This window comes from Podarcis filfolensis (genome assembly GCF_964270895.1).
Source record: "Podarcis filfolensis genome assembly, chromosome: 7".
NCBI classification, from domain to species: Eukaryota; Metazoa; Chordata; class Lepidosauria; order Squamata; family Lacertidae; genus Podarcis; species Podarcis filfolensis.
In genome coordinates this window covers 65,998,224-66,018,885 of record NC_139603.1, presented here as the reverse complement: position 1 = coordinate 66,018,885, position 20,662 = coordinate 65,998,224, and the positions used below count along the sequence as shown (strand labels likewise).

Sequence of the window (20,662 nt, the reverse complement as noted above, 5' to 3'; positions counted from 1 at the left end):
AACATGTTCCTACCCCACTGGACTTAATCAAAATAGATGCAGAAACAACAGAGAAAGGGGGGGGTGGCAACATGTGGAGCAAAGAAACAAATGTGTGGTTATGAAAGTATAATTAAGATAAGGCTGTAACACTTGGATTCTAAAATCACATTGATATCAGTGAAGATAACTTTTCAAGTTACATCATACAACAGCCTTTATGAAAGTTTTAAAATGTGTTTTGCAACTGCAATGAGCATGTTTTAGTTAGCAGTCATTTAGAAGTCCAATCAGGACTCCTGCTGAGCCTAATTAGGATTGGAAATTCTCGACCCCTGCTCTAGACCATTGATCTTCAACTGGGGGGGGGGGGGTGTCAAGACTCATACTTGGTTGGCATGACAGTCTGAGGTCAGTAACCACAGTGGCATTCCCACCAATTTATTATGTTTGTTTAAGAGGGGCGGGGTGTGTGTGACGAGATGTAAAGGAGGATAGATCACTTGTATCTTTGATAGTTGTGTATAAAAGGGAAATTTCAGCGCTTGCAGCTTCTCACCATTTCACTGCATCTAGCAACATTCCGCCTACAATGCAACTCTGAAAGGTACAGAAGCCCTGCTCTTGCCTGTAGAAAAAGAAGGAAGGTAGATGTATATGATTAAGAAAAAACCAACAAAGTGGGTCTCATGTTGCAGGTTGTAGTTAAAAGTGGACCCTATATCTCAAACTGTTGAATGCTGCTGCTTTAGAACAGTGGCTGGTGCTGTTTGTAATCTCCAATTTCAGAGGGCAGAACAATGTTCAGAGGGCAGAACTATTAATAGCATTAGCTACTGACTTGTGCTGCTTGGTCTGCAAATAACTTGGTAAAATGAGGTGAGGGGGAGACTTTTTAAAAACAAAGTATTGTTCACCTGAGATAGCAGCCCTCTGCTTAATGTTGCCTCATTGATTCACCATTTTTCTGTCATCCCTGAAAGTTTACAAGTGTCTTAACTGAGTGTAGTTTACCTTGATGTGACCTGATGGTCAGTTGGTTTGCGTTTAGTCTGCTTGTACTATGTTTAGAATGGCAGAATGCCTGTGGAAAAAAAAGCTGCGTAGGCCTTCAGTTTAGTCCACTGGGGAGTCAGCAAAATATTTTTGGTGGTTGTGGCATATTTAGGCTGCTGCTTTCAGCAATATAAAGTAGTACTGCTGCTCCTGAATTTATTTTGCAAAATTTACTTTCCCCGTGGTTGTAACTGGTCCCTGTTTGTGCTGCAGTGAAGCATTGCTATAGAATCCTTACCACACTGATATAATGGGAGCAGAAGCCGCCACCCCAACCCCCCCTTATATGACATCTAAAGGCTTTCTTGGAGGCAGGTTGAAACATGCACAAACAAGAAACAATCATTATTTCCTGGCAAAGATGGCAGACTTTGCCTTTTCCTGCATGCCCAGCATTGGGTGAATTCATTCATTCATTTCTCTTTCACACCTTCAAGGACAGATCCCTGTTTAATACCACTGTTACATAAATAACAAGTGCTGCAATTTGTGGCTTTGATCTTCAAGCTGCTAACCTCATCTGGAATAATTAACCCATCTAATGTGACTACTTTGGAGTAAGTCACTTAACATTGGCACAATGCTCTATATAGACCACCCTTTTTCAAAAGACCCTAGGATAGTTTACAAAAAGCAAGGCAATAAAAATACAACAATATCATTATATCCAATAAAACAGCAAAACATTAAACCCAACATTTCACACTTCATAGCAGCAACACAGTACTGTACCTGGTAAATCAATATAGATGGCATGGCACAAACATTAAGATATCCCAAAGACCTGGGTGAAGAAATGTGTCTTTAATTAATACCAGAAAATTCAAGGGGCTTAAGTTAATGTACTGGGTTCTCCCTCTCACTATTTTATTCTTACAACAGCCCTGTGAGGTAGGTTAGGCTGAGAGTGAGTGAGTGAGTGGCCCAAGGTCACTCAGCAAGCTTGTCCCCTCCAGATGCTGGACTGTGACTCCTAACATCCCTAACATCCCTGGGACCTGGGACAGCTCAGTCAGTAGAGCATGGGATTTTTAATCTCAGGTTCATGGATTCAAACCCCACACTGGGCAAAGATTCCTGCATTGCACGGGGGTGGACTAGATGATCCTCATGGTTCCTTCCAACTCTATTATTCTATTATCATTTATGCTGGCTGGGGCTACTGGGAGGTAGAGTCCCACAATGTTTGGAAAACAACTAGTTCCTCACTCCTGCCTCATAAACTTACTTTCATAGTTATTAATATATCCTAAATTCAATTTTAGTAGTAAAGGTAAAGGTAAAGAGACCCCTGACCATTAGGTCCAGTCGTGGCCGACTCTGGGGTTGCGGCGCTCATCTCGCTTTATTGGCCGAAGGAGCCGGCGTACAGCTTCCGGGTCATGTGGCCAACATGACTGAGCCGCTTCTGGCAAACCAGAGCAGCGCACAGAAACGCTGTTTACCTTCCCGGAGCAGTACCTTTTTATCTACTTGCACTTTGACGTGCTTTCGAACTGCTAGGTTGGCAGGAGCAGGGACCGAGCAAAGGGAGCTCACCCCGTTGCGGGGATCTGAACCGCCGACATTCTGATCGGCAAGTCCTAGGCTCTGTGGTTTAACCAACAGCACCACCCGCGTCCCTTAATATTAGTAATAGCAGCCGGTAATTAGATAATAAACCCCCTACCTACAGATTCATTATCTTAAACAAAAAAACCACTGAACAACAGCAACACAAAGCAACCTGTGGTTTTAGTAAGTAGGAGAAACCTGTGTGCAGGGATTGGGGACCCATGGCTCTCCCAGGTGTTTTACTTCAACTGCCATCATCCCTGAACCCTGACCATTGGCTGTCAGGCTGGGTCTTCTGCAAGGTGGGCTCCAGCAACAGGTTCCTCACCCCTGTCCTAGATTATGTGGAACTGAATTTGCGTTTGAGGGATTTAAACTGGCAATGCTGCTTGGTGTCCCTAGAACTCAATGCACTCTCCATAGTTGCCTCGCTGAGTCTTTGGGGCTTCTTAATAATTGTTTGTGTGGTATAAACAGCCACCAGCTATACCACAGATAGATCAGTGGAGCTGGCAGGGGCTGATGGGAGTTGAAGTCCAACAACATCCAGAGGACCACACAGGCTCCTCTCTCCCGAGTTAAAGGCTGCCAGCTGAAATTAAATTAAGTGAAACAACCCATAGGTCCTAATAGACAATTTCTATTTTCTGTTTTGTGAATTACTAGTTCGGGCAGTCATAGGGTGGTTCGTGGGAGTTTTGCAGGGACATACTAATTTTACTTGGCCTCATTTTCTTCGGTTTGAGTTGATATTATATAATCAGAATTATTTTAAAGCTTTCTCTCCCGAGATGCCCGGAGCTCAGTTGAGGCCACCTGTTCTGTGTGCTCTGAGAACCGACTGAGCAACAGGTCGATCACAGCTGCTGTTTGTCATTCTCCAGGCGCCAGAGCCATCTACGTTACTCAGTTTCAATCACACATGGGTTGGAAGCCATATAAGCAGCCCTTTCTCCTGCCTTTGCATTCATCCTTTTTCTCTTTTTCTGTTTGCATAGCCTGCCTCACCTTTCAGTGCCCACAAGAGCCCACCTGAAACTCTTATAAGAAAAGCCACCCAAGCTTGTGTGCTGCAGAGGTCATGAAAATGTGTTATTTTCAAAACGTGGCCTGTTCTGGGTGCCTGCCAGGTTAGGATATATGAGACTAGCAGCAAAATATATTTGTGTTTAAGTGTCAGATGGGTTGGCACAGACCAAGGAATTCCTACTGACCTACAGCACCCAGCAGCAAGTACCTCATTAAAGGAAAAAACAAAAAACCAAGTGATTTACATAGAACTGATAAGCCGAAATAATTCACTGTAGATATAGTTTAGTCTGTGGAAAGCTCTCCCCTGGGAAGTTCGCCTGGCACCTTCATTATACACCTTTAGGCACCAGGCAAAAACGTTCCTTTTTAACCAGGCCTTTGGTTGACCCAATCAACATCCCATACTCTTTTAAAATGTGGGGTTTTTTTGGGGGGGGTATTATTGAGTTATTGCTTTTGTTTTTATTTTATATACTGTGATCTTTTTATGTGAACCGCCCTGAGACCTCTGAGTATAGGGCGGTATATAAATAATAATAATAATAATAATAATAATAATAATAATAATAATAATGGCAACTTGAACAATCGCATGTCAGTTTACCCAGAACAAAGTAGGCATTGGAGAATCTGTCAATTTTGGTTTCTCCTAGTCTCCCCCCCCCCATTTTAAGTTCAGTTCTACACATTTCCACATCAGTTTGAAGTAGGTTTTTTAATTTTTATTTATTTATTTAAATATGACTGTGTTTCAGTTCACATATTGTTTTGGAAAATACAAACGTGGCATGTTCTCCTTTAAAAGTGAACTGAGTTTAATTTCTTCCTCATCCTTCGTCCTTGTGACTTGGGAAACCATGATTGTATTAACGCAGCCTAAAACCACGCCAGCCTTTTCTGACGCTGCAACACACTGCTGACGAATATTTAGCTTCAGATCAACCACAGCCCTATTTTACCAATATAAGATGTAATAACAAAAACATAATCAAGCAATGGTTAGAGAAGGAAGTTTCTGCAGATCAGCAGTGGGGACCCTGTGGCTCTCCACACAGAGGCGGCTATGCTGTGCACCCGGGGGGGGGGCCAGGGCGAGCCCCCCACGGTGTGCCTTTTTGTCACCCCCCTCAGGGATGACACCCGGGGCGGACCGCCCTCACCGCCCCCCCTTCCTACACCCGTCTCCATATATTGTTGGACTCTAATCCCTTTACAAAATGTTGTACTATTTTATTGTTGTTAGCCGCCCTGAGCCCGGCTTCGGCTGAGGAGGGCGGGATATAATTAAAATTTATTATTATTATTAGCCACAACCAGCATGGGAAGGGTCAAACAGACTCTCTCATTTTGTTGAGCTGTATCAAGTTTCTTTCTTAAAAATGAAACCAGTCAGCCCCCTATCTTTTTACATATTTGATGATAACCCACCACAGGGAAGACAATATACTTAAAATTCTGTATGCCTGGCATCTGTAAACAATATCCTAAGCCTATTTCATGTTATCTTATTTACATTCCTGTGTCCAGACAACCCATGCTTGGGTTAGCAGGATATTGCACGCAGGATTTGAGATAGAGCTACGAGCAAAGGTTGCTTAATGTTCCTAACTATATTCTTGGCTCCAGGGCAGAAATCTTAGAAGGAAGGAACTGCGAGAAGATAAGAAGAAACTGGGTCATTGTGACTCTGTCCTGAATACAAAAAAGATAGCAAGCAGCGAAGCTACTCATTTATGTCATTAGACAAGATATGAGGCCTTTATTTTAGTACCGTTGAAATGTTAGTGTTCTTCCTCTGAACAGCAGAATGAATGCTCTGAACCTTTTCCTTCTTAAACATATTTTATATTTTCCATCAAATAATATAGAAAATATACAAAAAGTATTTCCAAGACAGGAAAACCTCTATATAAATAGAGGTTATTTGGTTGTTGTTGTTGTTTTATTTTGATTATGTACTTTGTGGTTTCATATTCTGATTTTATTCTGTGAGGCACCTGAGACCTGCAGATATAGGGCTGTATATAAATTCAATTAGTAATAATAATAAAACTTCAAATTATACATTCTCTTCCAAAATCCCACAAAAGGGGACATTTGGTCCAAGTCTTGGAGCATTGTCTGCCTTGTAAACATTGTAATCGAACACATTCTCAGCTCAGATCTCAGCCACCTTTTAAAGGAAAGAGTAGTAGGATGACATAATTTTTTTAATTGTCAACATTCTTGCTGTCATTGTTTGGTTTCAAAGTAACTCACAATGCTCTTGATACATTGACTGGACAGTATTAAAAGAGGATATGAAGCTACCATTAGGCTTATTGTGTGCACAATTTTGCTTCTCCTTGGTAGGTGGTTCTCCAACACATGGGAAAATAAACACATTTTGAGTTTTAGATAAATTTCCTTGAGAGAAGAGGGCACGGATGGGCTCTTCCTTTATAAATATCTGCTTACTTACAGATGTAGTCTGAGCCAGAACATAGATGCAAGCATAGAAGTAGTCCCCTAAAGGCACAGCAACAAGAAGCAGGTTCAAAACTGCCTCCCAGATTTGCTGCTTGATGCAGCTTTCTCACATTGCCTGATGCTTAGAAAGCATCACTGCCCAAGCCCCAGAAAGTCTTAATCCATTACATGTCCTTGAAGACAGTTCAGCACTTGCTGTATTTATTTACTCAGCAAACAGCCTCTCCACTGATTTCAAAGCCAATGGGATGTTTGTTCTTTCTGTTAAAGATATATATTAGGGAAACAATTGTTTTGCAATACAGTGCTGTTTGAAAATGTATCTCAGCAGGTGAAGATTGTTAATGGTGGTTTCTACACTGTGTGGTGCCATTAAGTGTTCATGCCATGTGCTCTTCTGTTTGTGTACTAGAGACAATTTATTTGCATCCAGAGATTTAACTTCTAGAAAGAGAGCTGAATGCTGAAGAAGGAGAATGCCAGCACCTCACGCTAACAAAATACAGACATCTCCAAAAGACCAGTGGTTAAACCAGGAGTTAGGGACTGTTGGGCTTAATGCCTTTTGTCTAAATAGGGCAGCGATTGGGGAGCCAGTGGCCCTACATGTGTTGTTGGACTCCAACTCCCATCAGCCTCAATGGCCAGTGGTTAGGGATGATGGGAGTTGTAGTCCAGGAACATCTGGAGGGGCGTAGATTTCCCCATACCTGGAACAGGGTGACCTGGTTGAAATCAAGGACAAGGCATAAAACCAAGGGTCAAAAACCCCTTGGGGCCCATGGGGTAATTTCCAAACCAGAGAAAATGTTGAGGACACCTTGCACACATACGCACACACCTACTGCAACAATGGAAGGTCGCTCACCCCCCCCCCGGGCAATGGCACAGGAAAGGGGGAGTGAGGTATAAACATGCAAGGAGAACAGCAGCAAGGAGAACAGCAACTAGCAGTGCTACACAGTAGATGGCTGGGTAGGGCTTGGAGGAAATTCGTGCTTGAAATCCTGGAGAGCTGCTGCCAGTGAGTGTGTACAATACTGAGTTAGGTACACCAATGGTCTGAATCAGTACAGAGTTTCCTATGTTCCCATCATCTATCACCCTTTTTGATTATATTGTTTTAAAACCATGGAGACCATCTGACATTTGCATTGGTTTCAGTCACTTCGAGTCCAGTAGGTTCATCCTAAACCAGTCGCCATAGAAGAGAACTAAAAGGCTTGCAAACCATTTTTGTTGGTTCAGCCTCAAAATTAGACATAAAGAGGTGATGATGGTATCTCAAAATCGCCCTTATCCATTGCACTTGTTCCCCCCACCAGAACAAGGATTTAACCGCTGTGCCCTGTGCTCTTGTAAACCAGACTATTGCAATGTACTCCGATTGGGGTTGACCTTGAAGAGTGCTTGAAAGTACCAGCTGCTGCAGGATTTGGCAGCTCACTGCTAGATGGGCATGGGCTGCCAGACTTATTTAAGATTTATTTTTAAACTGCATTATTTCACTTCTGGACACTCTTCAAGGGGCTGGCTTTGACCTATAATGTTCTGGGACATGTAAATTGTAGGGAATTTCTCTTCCTATGCAAACTGTCCTGAAACCAATTTAAATTCACTGAGGAAGCTTTGCTTTGGGTTCATGTTTGCACCATCTCACATCTCTGAAAATTGTCAGTCTTGAGATTTTAACGAGTGAACATTTCAAGACAGGCATTTAGCGACCTGATTTGATGGTTTCCCCCTATTATTATTTCATGGTATTGAAGTCTTCCTCACTTTGTTGCATTTTTAATTTTATGTAATTATAAGCTCAACTGATTTTAAAAAGGGCAAGCGGGGTGTGGGGGAGAAAGGAGCAGTGTTTTTTTGTTTTGTTTTCAGAGGATCTTGCTATAGTGGATTGGCACAGACAAGATCACTTACAGGTCATTTTCAACACGCTGATCCCAAGGCATAAATATACCATCCATTTCTTCTTTTTAAATAATGGTGAAAAAGTATCCAATATTTTCTAAACAATTTACAACTAAGTGTTCTTTATATGAACTTTTAAGCATATGTTGTAGTGGCATTTGCCAGAGAGATGTCGTTTTCCAAGGGCCCCAAGCCTAGTATGCATGGCATTCTGAATTTAATCTGCTTGATGACTCATTGAAAGTACAAGGCACAGGCAGGAACTCTGCTGCAGTGGAAATGCTCATTTCCTCAATTACTCATAAGTAAAATATGTTGCGAGCACAGCCTAGTAAATGTATTAGGAATGTGAAGTTTACTCTGCCAGAATTATTTTAAAGAGGCACTGAACGTTTTATACTGAATGGGAAAAAGGAAAGAGCCAGTTGTTATAGTAAGCATGCACACAGAAGCAGTGTGAGGAATTGATTGAAATGCAGTCTGATGGAGGCTGCTTGCATGAAGTGCCTCTTGGTGTGCTTTCTAAAATTCTCACCTTGCTCTTGCAACGGCTTCAAGGCAGGGGAGAAATTCAAGTGGCCATCTTCACAACTGCTAGCAAATAAAAAACAACCCTGAATAATCTTTTTTTAATATACAGCTTGTATAGACTAATGCATGCTCTCCTACATGACTAAAATTAAAATGGGCCGAACTCTTTGGAAACCCAATTCTGTAATCTGAACACACTGTTAATGGTGCACGTGTAAATATTGTCATAAATTCAGTTCACCAGATTTCAATGAGTTTGCATTTTTGTGTGCATTGCTGCAGAAAGTCTGCAGAAAGTTCTGAGAGTCACTGGTTGTAATATTCTCTTTCTGTTAGGTCAGGCATGCCCTGTTTCTAGCCCTTGACTCCTGCAGTGGAGGCCTGTTTTGTTGCCCAAGCCACATCTATTGTTTAATTAGATCAGCACATTTTTATACTTGTCAGCATTTTTTCTTCTGTGGAAGGTGAAACCCTGTACTCCTTCACCTAATGGATCAGCAAAACTGTCAGCTAAAAAGCCAAAATTCCAGAATCCTTTTGTTGACAGTACATGAAGCCAATTGGGAAAATACACACAACATTCTTGTTTATACGAAATACAGGAACAGTAGCTAGTCAGTCATGGATATATGAACTGTGTTTTTCCACTTCAAAGCTGTTTTTAAGAGACCTCCTGATTTATTCCATCTGTGGTTCAAGCCCATACAGCAATAACAATAAGAGAGAGAGAGTGATGAGGGCTGTCCCACACAGGATTAATTTCTTCTCTCATTAAAACCTGAGATCAGGAAGTGCTTCAAATGCTCCTCTTACAAACTGGGCAAGAGCAAGGCTTCTCTTGAACTTTATGAAATCACACCTACCTCTGAAACTCTGAAAGCACAGGAACTGAGTATCTACATGCAGTTTGCTTCAGTGCCCCCTGTACTCAATCCAGCAAATTCATTGTACACAAGAACCTGAATCCTCTACCTTTTGATCATTTTCTCCATACACATCCAGCTCCTACCCACAAATCTTAAAACATTGCACAAGAGATGTACACATACAGTGGTACCTCGGGTTACATATGCTTCAGGTTACAGACTCCGCTAACCCAGAAATATTACCTTGGGTTAAGAACTTTGCTTCAGGATGAGAACAGAAACCGTGCAGTGGCGGTGCAGCGGCAGCAGGAGGCCCCATTAGCTAAAGTGGTGCTTCAGGTTAAGAACAGTTTCAGGTTCAGAACGGACCTCCAGAACGAATTAAGTTCTTAACCCGAGGTACCACTGTACACATAAAATATCTGCAAAACTAATGCATGGGTTCAGCTTTAATACTGACAGTGACATCTTTCTGTATCTTGGCATCCCTTTTAAGGCATGTGAATAATCACTATCCATTACAAGTACAAATTTATTTAATCCAAAACAGCAGTTTTCAAGTACACAATATGAAAGAAAGATTCTACACATGAATATTTACAAAGTACTGCAAGCAAATCCTTTGTGTATGTGTGTCATTTTAAAGCCGTAATTAGTTCCCAGAAAGTCTTTTCATATAAGAAATCTTTCATCCACCAAAGTTTTAGATGCCAAATTCTTCTGTCCAACTGTATTACGAATGAACCTAAAAATCTGCAAAGATAAAACCAACTTCAGATGTTATGGCATAAATTGTACAAAATACTCCATGTGTAGCAGCAAATCCTTATTTGACAGGATGTTAAGCTAATGCTAGATGCTCTTTAATCTCATCTAAGGTTACTGTCTTAGATTTGTCAAGTATGATCAATCCAAGTTAAGCACCTCACATAATAAACAGTAACTGGAAAAGGCTGAAAATAAGACTTCTTGTTTGGTCACCCCAACAGTAACCTGAAAGCAAGCTGCTTTTCATAGTGAGGGGGCTGTTTACAATTTATTTCCAGACCACTCTTCTAAAAAAGAAACCACAAATTTAGTATAACAGAGCTTGTTATCAATTTCAAAACTGTGCTGTCAACTTCAAACATCTTTATTATGGGAAGATCTTCATAATGATCATCCAGTTAATGTTACAATAGAGATGTGCGACAAAAACCAACCAATAAACAAGTGTTTCTGTGGTTTTATTGTTACTTTGGTGTTCGTTGTCAAGGGAGCCTAGAAGATATGCATCAAAGTGGGGCTACTCTTTGGCCTGGTCTGAGGCTCCAGCTGGTGCAAAACATTGCGACTAGACTGTTGATGGGGACAGAATATGGTCAGTGCATAATTCCAGTGCTCAAAAGCTTGCACTTGTAGCCCATAAGCTAGTGGTTGAGTTCAAAGTTCGTGCATTAATTCACAAGGCCCTGAACAACTTGGGTCCAGAATACCTACTCCCTTATACAGTGGAACCTCTACTCACGACCACAATCCATTCCAGAGGCCCAACCTTATGGCAAAACGGGTCGCTGGGAGAGGCGCCGATGTGCGCATGCACGGGCAGCGATTGCCCGTTCCTGCTCATGTGCGAATGGTGGCAAACCTGCCGGTTACTCCTGGGTTTGCCCTGGTCGCAACTTGGAACGTCTGCAAGTGGAGGTGGTTGAAAGTAGAGGTTCTCATATATCCATATTTAATCACAGAGGTCTTCAGGGGAGTCACTGTTAGTGGTTCCTCCACAGCTCAGATGCATGGTTCGTATTCAAGAGGAATGGTGAGTTCAGTATTGGTGGCCCAATTTTGTGGAACTCCCTTCTGGTTGAGGTCAGACAGGCCCCCCCCAATTGAACTTCTTAAGGTTTTTGTTTTTAAATTCCAGTAGGCATTTTAATTGAAACCTGATTTTATAGTTTTATTGATTTTTACATTTTCTGTATTGTATTGCTTATACACACCATTTAGAGGTTGTCATAGCTAAACAGTATAAATGAAGGGGGAAAAACCCCAGCTTTATGACTGACCATTGTGCAGTGTGTACTGTATGCCCCAGTGGTAGATGATGGGGGTCTCAGCATGATCTCATCACCAGAAATGAAGAGAAACAGCCACCAATCGTAGCAAATGCTCCCTTTCATTTGAGTCTGCCTGCAGGCAGTATGCAAGAGGCCTGCCAAGGCTAGAACTGGTTGCAGTGCCAGCACTGAATTGTGTTCTCGTACTGAGATTCGGGCTCTGTTTTATAAACTGTTTTGTCTATGTCAGGCTAATGGGCCTGATATCCTTTCGGAATTTGGAAACTAACAAGTTTAGGAATCAAAGTTTTGAAAATCCTAGAAGCCATGTGGTAAAGCATTTTAAGAGTTGGTAGGAGCTACAGCAGTCGTGCACCTTTGTTGTTTGAACAATGCGGATTTCATTGGAAAGTGGGGCGGTACTAGACAGTTCTGCACTAATTGCCAGTTTGCACTAATTGACGAGCAGAGGGTGATGTTTGCAAAAGCCTAACTGAACTTACAATATCTGCTAGCACAGTACTTGAAGCAAGAAGTGGACTGATGAGATTCTAAAAATATCCTTCCTTGGGAGAGATAAATTAGCTGGGATGATAGGCCTGATACACACATACGTTCTATCTTGCATATATTAGTCTTCAATGGTAAAAGTCATTAAATTTTACCATAGACCCTTTTCCTATCTTTTCCAATGTATTTTGGGTTGGATGCAGGTTTGCAGTGAGTAGAGTTCTGTTTACATGAAATTCCACTGGAGGATGGGAGGGGGAGAGATGATTTTTGCTCATTTCTCCTTTACCCTATATGCCCTGAAAAGCAGCTCTGGAGGGTTGGGAGATATTTGGGAGCAGCTTGGGAGGTGGTGCTGGTGTGTGTGTGTGGGGGGGGGGACAGTAAAAAACATCTCTCCTACACTGCCTCCAGTAGAAACTTCCACAGCATTGGAGTCCTGTTTTGTTCCAGCATGCAGTGTTTACTCTTAGGACTGCAAGTCTGCAGCACCTGTTTTGTTTTTTTAACAGTGCCTAGCAATCTTAGGAATAAACAAACAAACAATTATCTGTTATGCCTAATAATACATTTTGTAGATAACTGAGAATACAAACTACTATATGCTATCATTTAAAAAAAACCAACATTCTCTACTCCATTCCAATAAAGAGGCTTACCTCTTGTTGCAAATACGTCAGGACAGCTGCTAAAACAAAACTTTGGGTGGCCATATCCACGATGGTGAAAAACAGCATGTCGAAGATGAGAAGTGTGGCTTCATTGCCATAATACAGCACATCACTGAAAGAATGTCCTTCATCTGCAAATAAGGAAACAACCTGTTGAAAAACATGTATAATATCTGCATCAAAAAAGCGGTACAATGGGAGAAAAGCTTCTAGAGAATGGATAAAAACAACAAAAGTAAAACAAGTAAACTGAAACAAAAAGTTAGAAACATAATAATCTGCAATAGATACAGTTATTTCATTCCTTTACCGAGACAGCTGTAACAACTTAATTTTATAAAATGACTTTGTATTGTATGACATCCCGTTGTGCACAGAGGTCCGTTAAGTGCTTACTGTTTAAAAATCAGAAGCAGATTACCAAGACTCATTCTGAACATTCTTACTGATCTCTCTGAGTATATTTTATTATATAACTTAGAACAACAAAAAAACAACTCCACCTCAAAATCATATGTTTTAAAGATACCAAATCCAGCATGACTAAAACATGAGCTATGCACATAAATTTCAAAATTATAGGACTAAGAATTTAGCAACCAATAAATGCCATCTGAACTTTATGGTGTCATTATCAACTACTGTTATCTGGTAACCCTTAGTTATCTGGCCAATGTAACTGTCTCAGGAACTTCTACCAGAACATTGCAGAGATTCAAGACCTTTCTGAAAATCAGTATCTATAAAAATAGAGGTTGGAGCATCTGGTTTCCATTGTTTTGATAGACTTTGTGGAAGAAAGTATAGTAGTCCAACTACTCTGGACATCAGCTTTAGCTGCAGCAGAACAAGTCCTAAACTAATGGCTAACACTATGACAGGTGAAACTTCTTTTGTTATGCCTGTCAAGTGCAGTGCTGGAAGGACTACAAAGTTCAAGATGAAACAGGTTCTGTCTAAACAAACACTGTGGGACAAGACACCTTTGACATCTAAGTGGAAGTTTCAAGTCCTGACATCAAGTTGAGAGAGAAGGCTGGGAATGCTGTGGACATAGTGTATTTTGATCTCAGCCATCTTGATCTTGATCTCAGCCAAGGTTCTGACAAAGTCCTCCATTATATTCTTGCAGAAAAGCTAGTAGAATGTGGGCTGAGCGAGGTTACCGTTAGGTGGATTTGTAGCTGGTTGACTGATTGAGCCCAAAGAGTGCTTATTAATAGTTCCTCAAAAGTGACAAGTGGGCTGCTGCAGGATTCTGTCCTGGGCTCCTTGTTGTTCAATGTCTTTATAAATGACTTGGATGAAGGAATGAGGGGATGTGCATCAAATTTGCAGAGGACACCAAATTGGGACTAGATGAGCCACTGGCCTCATCCAGCAGACTCATATATTCTTAGTGAAGCTTTTCTTACATGGATGAATAATGATGTTTTTTCCTATTTCAGATATACCTTCGCTTCTCCTACTATTATGTGGTTCATTTATTTGTGGGCAAATTTCATTTCTCCTAGGTACTGAAGAATTTAAACTCCATATCGCTTGCTGCATTTCTGGCATTCTCCAGTAGCATTCAAGTGCTTGGTCAAAAAATAAACCACAGAAATTGCTGGGACTCTTGTAGACACAAGCCATTAGGATTCATCTGCTCACCTAACATAAAAATTTAACATCTAGATTGATAATACCATTGTAAAAGATGCTCTTTTCCATTGGTTCCATGAACTCCATTCCAAGGATTTTCTCCAGCAGCAATTTGTCCTTTACAATGTAATCCATCTCCTTATGAACCTATAAGTGGAAAAACAAAACAAACATTTCATTATAAAGCACTTCTAAGACACAAACGAAGAAAAGCACTATTTTATTTATTTAGGGATTTATAACTCACCTTTGCACTTCAGAACGAAGAACTAAAGACGGCTAATGTAACAAATTTAAAGCAAACAACAAGAATATAGCAACTTTAGAAATACAACACACATCGAAAGCAGCGGAATAGAAAACTACAAGAAGAAAAAACATTTCAGGGAGGAAGTAAAAAAGAAAATAAAAAGGATCAGGCAAAAGACTTTCCAAAAGCAAAGAAACAAAATTTATCAAAAGGCACTGGAAAATCAACAGAGAGTAAGTAAGGTGATCTTGTATCAACTTGTTTTACAAGTGATCAACTTCTGTGGTGTTGACTGCAGGGCAGTGTACCAGCATCTGCACAGCACAATCTCTACTCTACAGGACCACATGAAAAGAGAGGCTAAATCACAACCCCTTAATATCAAAAACATTATTCAATCTTTTTGTTAAATGTTAATTGTGATACTTACATGATCAATAAATGAGCCTAGAAATTTATTCATGGTATGATATGCTTTGGTACTCTGCTCAAATGTAGTCGCAGATGAATTCAAAAGTCTAACAGGACCCTGTTTCTGGGGAGAAAAAGAAATACAAATGATTTTAAAATGCACACAGGGTCTCATTTGACATAATGGATGTGTAAAATAGCTGGAAATATCCGACTGCATTCACGCTCAAAGACACTTATGGCTTGCAGCAAAATACTTGATTGAAAGATACCCTTAAGGTTATAGCCCTCTTCAGGTGCTTGATATTTGTGTTAATTTAAAATGCAAGACATACTAGTTCCAGTTGCCATCATGATCAGCCTGCACAAGTTTAAGGACAATCTTTGGAAGCAGTGAACTTCCTGTTCTTCTAGAGGTTTCCCATGTGTTTTGGAATCCTAGAAAATCCAGGCTCGAAAACTCACAGGAGGTCTCTGTGAATACAGGAGGCTCCCTGCTTCAGAAAATTGCCCTTAACATCATATAAGAGTGTACAAAATTCTAAACCATGCACTGTACCCAATAATCCACTGCACCAGAAGATGGTCCTAGTAGAAGAAATTCACAGAAGCACACAGCTGAAAATACAGGAAGTACTATCAAAGTTCAGTTGTGATCTCATTTTTTTAATGACTGGTGGTATGAATACTTGTTGACTGATTTAAAACATTTCTGTACAACGTTTCATCAAAACTGATTCCAGGATGGAATATAGATAATATTTTTTATAAAACCTAATAAAAGGTAAAGGTAAAGGGACCCCTGACCATTAGGACCAGTCGTGGCCAACTCTGGGGTTGCGGCGCTCATCTCGCTTTATTGGCCGAGGGAGCCGGCATACAGCTTCCGGGTCATGTGGCCAGCATGACTAAGCCACTTCTGGTGAACCAGAGCAGCGTGGGGAAACGCCGTTTATCTTCCCACCAGAGCGGTACCTATTTATCTACTTGCACTTTGACATGCTTTCGAACTGCTAGGTTGGCAGGAGCAGGGACCGAGCAATGGGAGCTCACCCCGTCGCGGGGATTCGAACCGCCGACCTTCTGATCGGCAAGCCCTAGGCTCTGTGGTTTAACCCACAGTGCTACCCGCGTCCCTATAAAACCTAATACAATATAGTAAAACATTCACACTAGAAATTATAATAAAAGACAGCAGATACAATTATAATACAGACTAAGGGGTTGTACAAATTAAAATTCATGGGTAAATAAACTGTAGTTCTGAGGAGGACAACACTTAAGACCAGGAACTTAGCCAAAAATGTTAAGACATAGGCAGGCTGGTATATGAAGAGATGACCCCTAAGGTAGTTTGGGCACAAGTCAAGAAAGGCTTTAAAGGTATGTACTAGCACTAGAACAGCATTCTACACCATGTATCATATCTTCAATTTCAGTTTTTGGACATCAAGGTTCTGCCACACGGATACTTAAAGGACCCAGACACAAAACGATACTCATAGATAAAAGGCTCTGCTGTCCTGGGAGGCCACAGTTCACATGCAAGCATTCCACACACAGATGCACAATGTAAACTTCACTCATATCGTCTATTTTTGTCTGTGTGTGAATGATCCATATGCACAATGCATGGTCAGAAGAATGAAGATGCACTGGCTGTAAAGGATATATAAGATTAAGAAAAATAGATGTGGAAGATTCTATGTCTTCTTGAACTAGAATCCATCTGGACAAGGACATTTTAAACACAGAGGACAGCACAGCAATTCATACCCTTGTTAATGTTTCGTGGATCCTGTCATACTGCTGCCTCATCTTGCTTGAAATGGAAATCTGAAAAGTCTGACCATCTGTGTTTGGTAACAAGCCTCTTTGACTACAGAGATTTTCCTAAGGAGATGACATAAAGCAGAATTGCTGGAACAACTTGAACAAGGAATGAACTCAAGGAATGAACTCGCTGAACCTGAGCAACATCTGCTTTTACCCTTTTGTACTGATAGTTAAGTTATAATAATAATTATTACTGCTGTTCTGCACTAGAAATGCTAATTACAAGCCAGAGAAAAAAGAGAAGAAAAAAGTGAAAAAAGACAAAAAAATTAGGGCAAGGATACAAAGGACAAATAAGTTGGGTGTGTAAAAGGGTGGTTTCTATTTGTTTCTCTGAAACATCAATACCCCATTCTGGTGTGATAGATTGTTTATAAAATGAAGAAGAGTTTCAGATGCAGTTGTTGATAAAGCATGGGAGTCAGTTCAAAATTATAAGCAAGAAAAAATATGAGGGTGTAAAAAGGATTCTAGAAAATGCAACCAATTTTATTGCTTGACCTACTTTTAAATCTCTCTCATCCCCGCCCCCCAAGAGTGGCAACAGTTAAGCACATATTGAAGTACTGTACAATGAAATACAAAATAACTAAAGTTCTTGTGCATGGATTCTTGATATATAAGTGAGTTTTGGGATTCCCCTTCCTAGCTGTTTTACATACCGCTTCCCTCTTTAGGTTCATATTCATCTCTTCCATATTGGTATCTGAATGCCCATGCACAGACCGACCGTGAATATAATACCCAAAGCATCTGTGTGACAACAGAAAGACTGAAATCTACAAGGTAAGAAAAATAAAATTCAGCATCTTAAAAGATACAGATTCAAATAGTAATATAACTTTACAGTGTTTCCTTTCAATGGATATGAAGATTCTTTGCACAAGAAAGCAAAATTCTGGACAACTAATCTATTTTGCAGTTATTGTTTATGAGTTACGTTCCACCATGATGCGGTTAGTGAGATACAATATATTTTGAAACTGGGCATATCTTTCTTCTAGGCATCTATAAACCCGTGTGTGTACATCTGTGAGAAAGAGGATGTGCTTGTAGATCGTTCACCTCCCCCCTTCCCCACTTGACTGGTGGAGTGAGGATGAGAGGTCTGGGTTGATTCTCAAATAACTGTTGAGAATCTGTTGAGGGCCCTGAGTCTACTAAACTATATATAGTATTGTCTTCTCCTTGTTATACAAGTGAGGAAAACATCAAACCCTGTTGAGATTTCGGCAAAGAACTGGTGGAATAAAGAGCAGCAACTCTGGTTTATTTATTGCTATACTATGCTAACTGTTAGAGCAAAACTAACTACATCTTTATAGCATTCTAAAGCGTTAACATACTTCACAGAGAAAGGCACTAATTGGAAGCATAAAATGATCGAATACTTACATTGCTCATACAGCACAAGTCAACAAACTGCCTTATCTTATCTTCTATAAATCTTTCATAGAAGACAGAAAAGTATATCACCTGTAATAAATCAGATTTACTAATGAGTTAAGGACATGCAACTTCAATTTTTCTGCTTTAGGAGCCAGTTTTAAACAGAGTCATAAGAGTATAAGCCACGAGCTGCCTGTTATGCCACTGTTTTATAAAGTCCAAGGCATTCTGCCTCCTCCAAAGAAGATGGCGGTAATTTAGAAAAGAAGCAAAAGCTGGGATGTAGTGTGTTGATCTCAAATTACTTCAGCCTGGGATGATGGGCAGTTGTATATGTTTTGTCTGCCCCTATGTTGTTGACCAGGCATAGGCAAACTCGGCCCTCCAGATGTTTTGGGACTACAACTCCCATCATCCCTAGCTAACAGGGTCAGTGGTCAGGGATGATGGGAATTGTAGTCTCAAAACATTTGGAGGGCAGAGTTTGCCTATGCCTGTTGTTGACTAATGACCTAGAGGTGACTTAGCAATTCTGGTGGTTTTTTTGCTGTTTTTTCCTTTCTTGAGAAATCTGGAAACTGCACTCTCAGTTGAGCATTCCTGCTGCTGCTCCTCGCCTCCTTTGTTTTTATTCTCTTTCAACTATGTGTGAAGACTGCAAGGAGAGGCCCATTCTTTGTTTTGTCTTCAATAATCTTCCCTTATCTGCAGATTCTGTATGAACTATTTCCAATAGCACATGTATTTCAAATTGCAATTAGATATTTTAAACCACTTTTTTCAAGTACCTTTTGAATTTTCCAAAGTTCAAACCCACCAACAGAATTCCAGCGGAAAGTTGATTTTCCACTGTATGTTCATAGGTATGTCACACAGGATGTATGCTCTTTGTACACACACGTGTACAAACAAGTTTTGTTAGAGCAGATCACTAACACCAATTGAGACCTTTTATGCTAATAATTGATGGATGTCAACTTCTACGTTCTTCCCAAAGAAAATAGATCTCTAAATAATCACCTCTAAAGAAAAATATAGAAACACACAAATACTTAGTTTGTGCCTTTCCAAGGACATTCAGTACAACCAGAATTATAATCTTTTAACAACAACAAAATCAACAAAGGCAAATCTGTATAACTTGAAGTGAAGACAGTTAAATATATAGTGGCAATGGAAAGGTCTACCTGTATTATGGCAATCACTAGCCAAAGGACAGCAGACACGCCAAATCTCAGAATACGACTCCAGGGAGCTATGTAACTTTCTGGGCTCCTTTTAAGACTGGAAGAAGAATCCATTAAGGCCAGATTTGAAAACCCTACAACCTGAAAGCATAATTTTGAAAATACCAAAAGGTATCTCATTAGTAATCTGAATTAACAAAGATCTTCTAAATTGCTGGACTTATTGTGTTCTGTTATTTTAGTGGTTATCTTTGACCATGAGGTAATATTCTATTGATCTCTACTTTTATTCAAATAAAAATAATAATTCTACACATGGTATGGAAAGACTTGCAATTATGATGCAGATGTAGTGGATTATGCTAGATAAAACCAGAAGAGGATTCTATAAAATCAAAATATAACAGTTTCATGAGCTGTACTTTCAGCTCCCTTCCAAAGACAGCTGAGCCATTTTTAGTTAAGACTTAGCAAAAATTAACACTAGAACAGGATAATTTTAGCTCCGGAACTTAAAGATTTGACCATTCCGATGAATCAACATTGATTGTAATTCTGCTTTATGATGTCAAGTATTTAGCTGAGCAGCTTGCTTCACTTCCTGCACCATAAATATCACTTGGCAGCCAAGAATCGAATCTGCAAAGTATTGTTATGGAAAAGCAAGTCTAAAATGAAGGCAATACTAGTAATAGCTCTGCAGGTCACACAGAAACAGCATTAACAGAGCTCTTGTCCTGTTCACTAATAATATATTCACAAGACAATTAGTCCTCACTTGCCTTTTCATTATGTGTGCAGGAGAAATAGATTAAAACTGATGTCTAGTTGTGTCATGCTATTTGTTTTTAAGATACAACTTCTGAACTAAAACTGAATTAAACTGAACTGGGAGCTCATAATAAAAAAAGAAACAGCACAACAGCACATAATATAACCATTGGGTTGTATCCAACCAAGTTGCCCTGTTAACGCACATACTTCCTACAAATCTGCTTGGGAAAGGTTGGGGAACCCCCAGAACAGTTGGGGAATTGTACAGAAGGAGCAGAGGGGAAATCCTGTTGTGCAGACAGAAGTCCCTGCACGAATGGGATGACTTCATTGGTTACATCCCATCAGCTTACCCAACTGCTTTAGAAAGATCAAAAATCAAATGAATGATAATGAAATCTGAAAGTCACCTCTAAGAAGAAGAGAATAGCAAGCACTTGGAAGAGAGGATTTATTTTCCTGATGGTTTGAATTTCATTCCACTCATTTGCTATGAAATACGTTCTCCATATGCTGACAGGTGCAGAAATACTTCTTACGCCATTTTCTC

The 20,662-nt window shown here is 40.2% G+C and overlaps 1 protein-coding gene across 4 annotated transcripts in view; it reads right to left on the bottom strand.

Annotated features, from left to right (window-relative positions):
• Positions 1 to 9,922: 9,922 nt before the first annotated feature.
• Positions 9,923 to 20,662, bottom strand: part of TMEM67 (transmembrane protein 67) — a gene marked incomplete at its 5' end in the record, with an annotated part of 32,078 nt that continues 21,338 nt past the window's right edge. For 2 of the 4 annotated variants that reach the window (XR_014550383.1, XR_014550384.1), the window contains 9 exons: positions 9,923 to 10,157; positions 12,610 to 12,771; positions 14,310 to 14,412; positions 14,946 to 15,050; positions 16,703 to 16,819; positions 17,425 to 17,541; positions 18,158 to 18,238; positions 19,339 to 19,479; positions 20,523 to 20,662. Coding sequence is in view for 2 of the 4 variants with exons in the window: in XM_083623242.1 (XP_083479368.1) it covers positions 10,077 to 10,157; positions 12,610 to 12,752; positions 14,310 to 14,412; positions 14,946 to 15,050; positions 16,703 to 16,819; positions 17,425 to 17,541; positions 18,158 to 18,238; positions 19,339 to 19,479; positions 20,523 to 20,662 (1,028 nt within the window). The remainder of the gene's footprint in view (positions 10,158 to 12,609; positions 12,772 to 14,309; positions 14,413 to 14,945; positions 15,051 to 16,702; positions 16,820 to 17,424; positions 17,542 to 18,157; positions 18,239 to 19,338; positions 19,480 to 20,522) is intronic. The other 2 variants (XM_083623242.1, XM_083623243.1) reach the window with 1 other exon arrangement.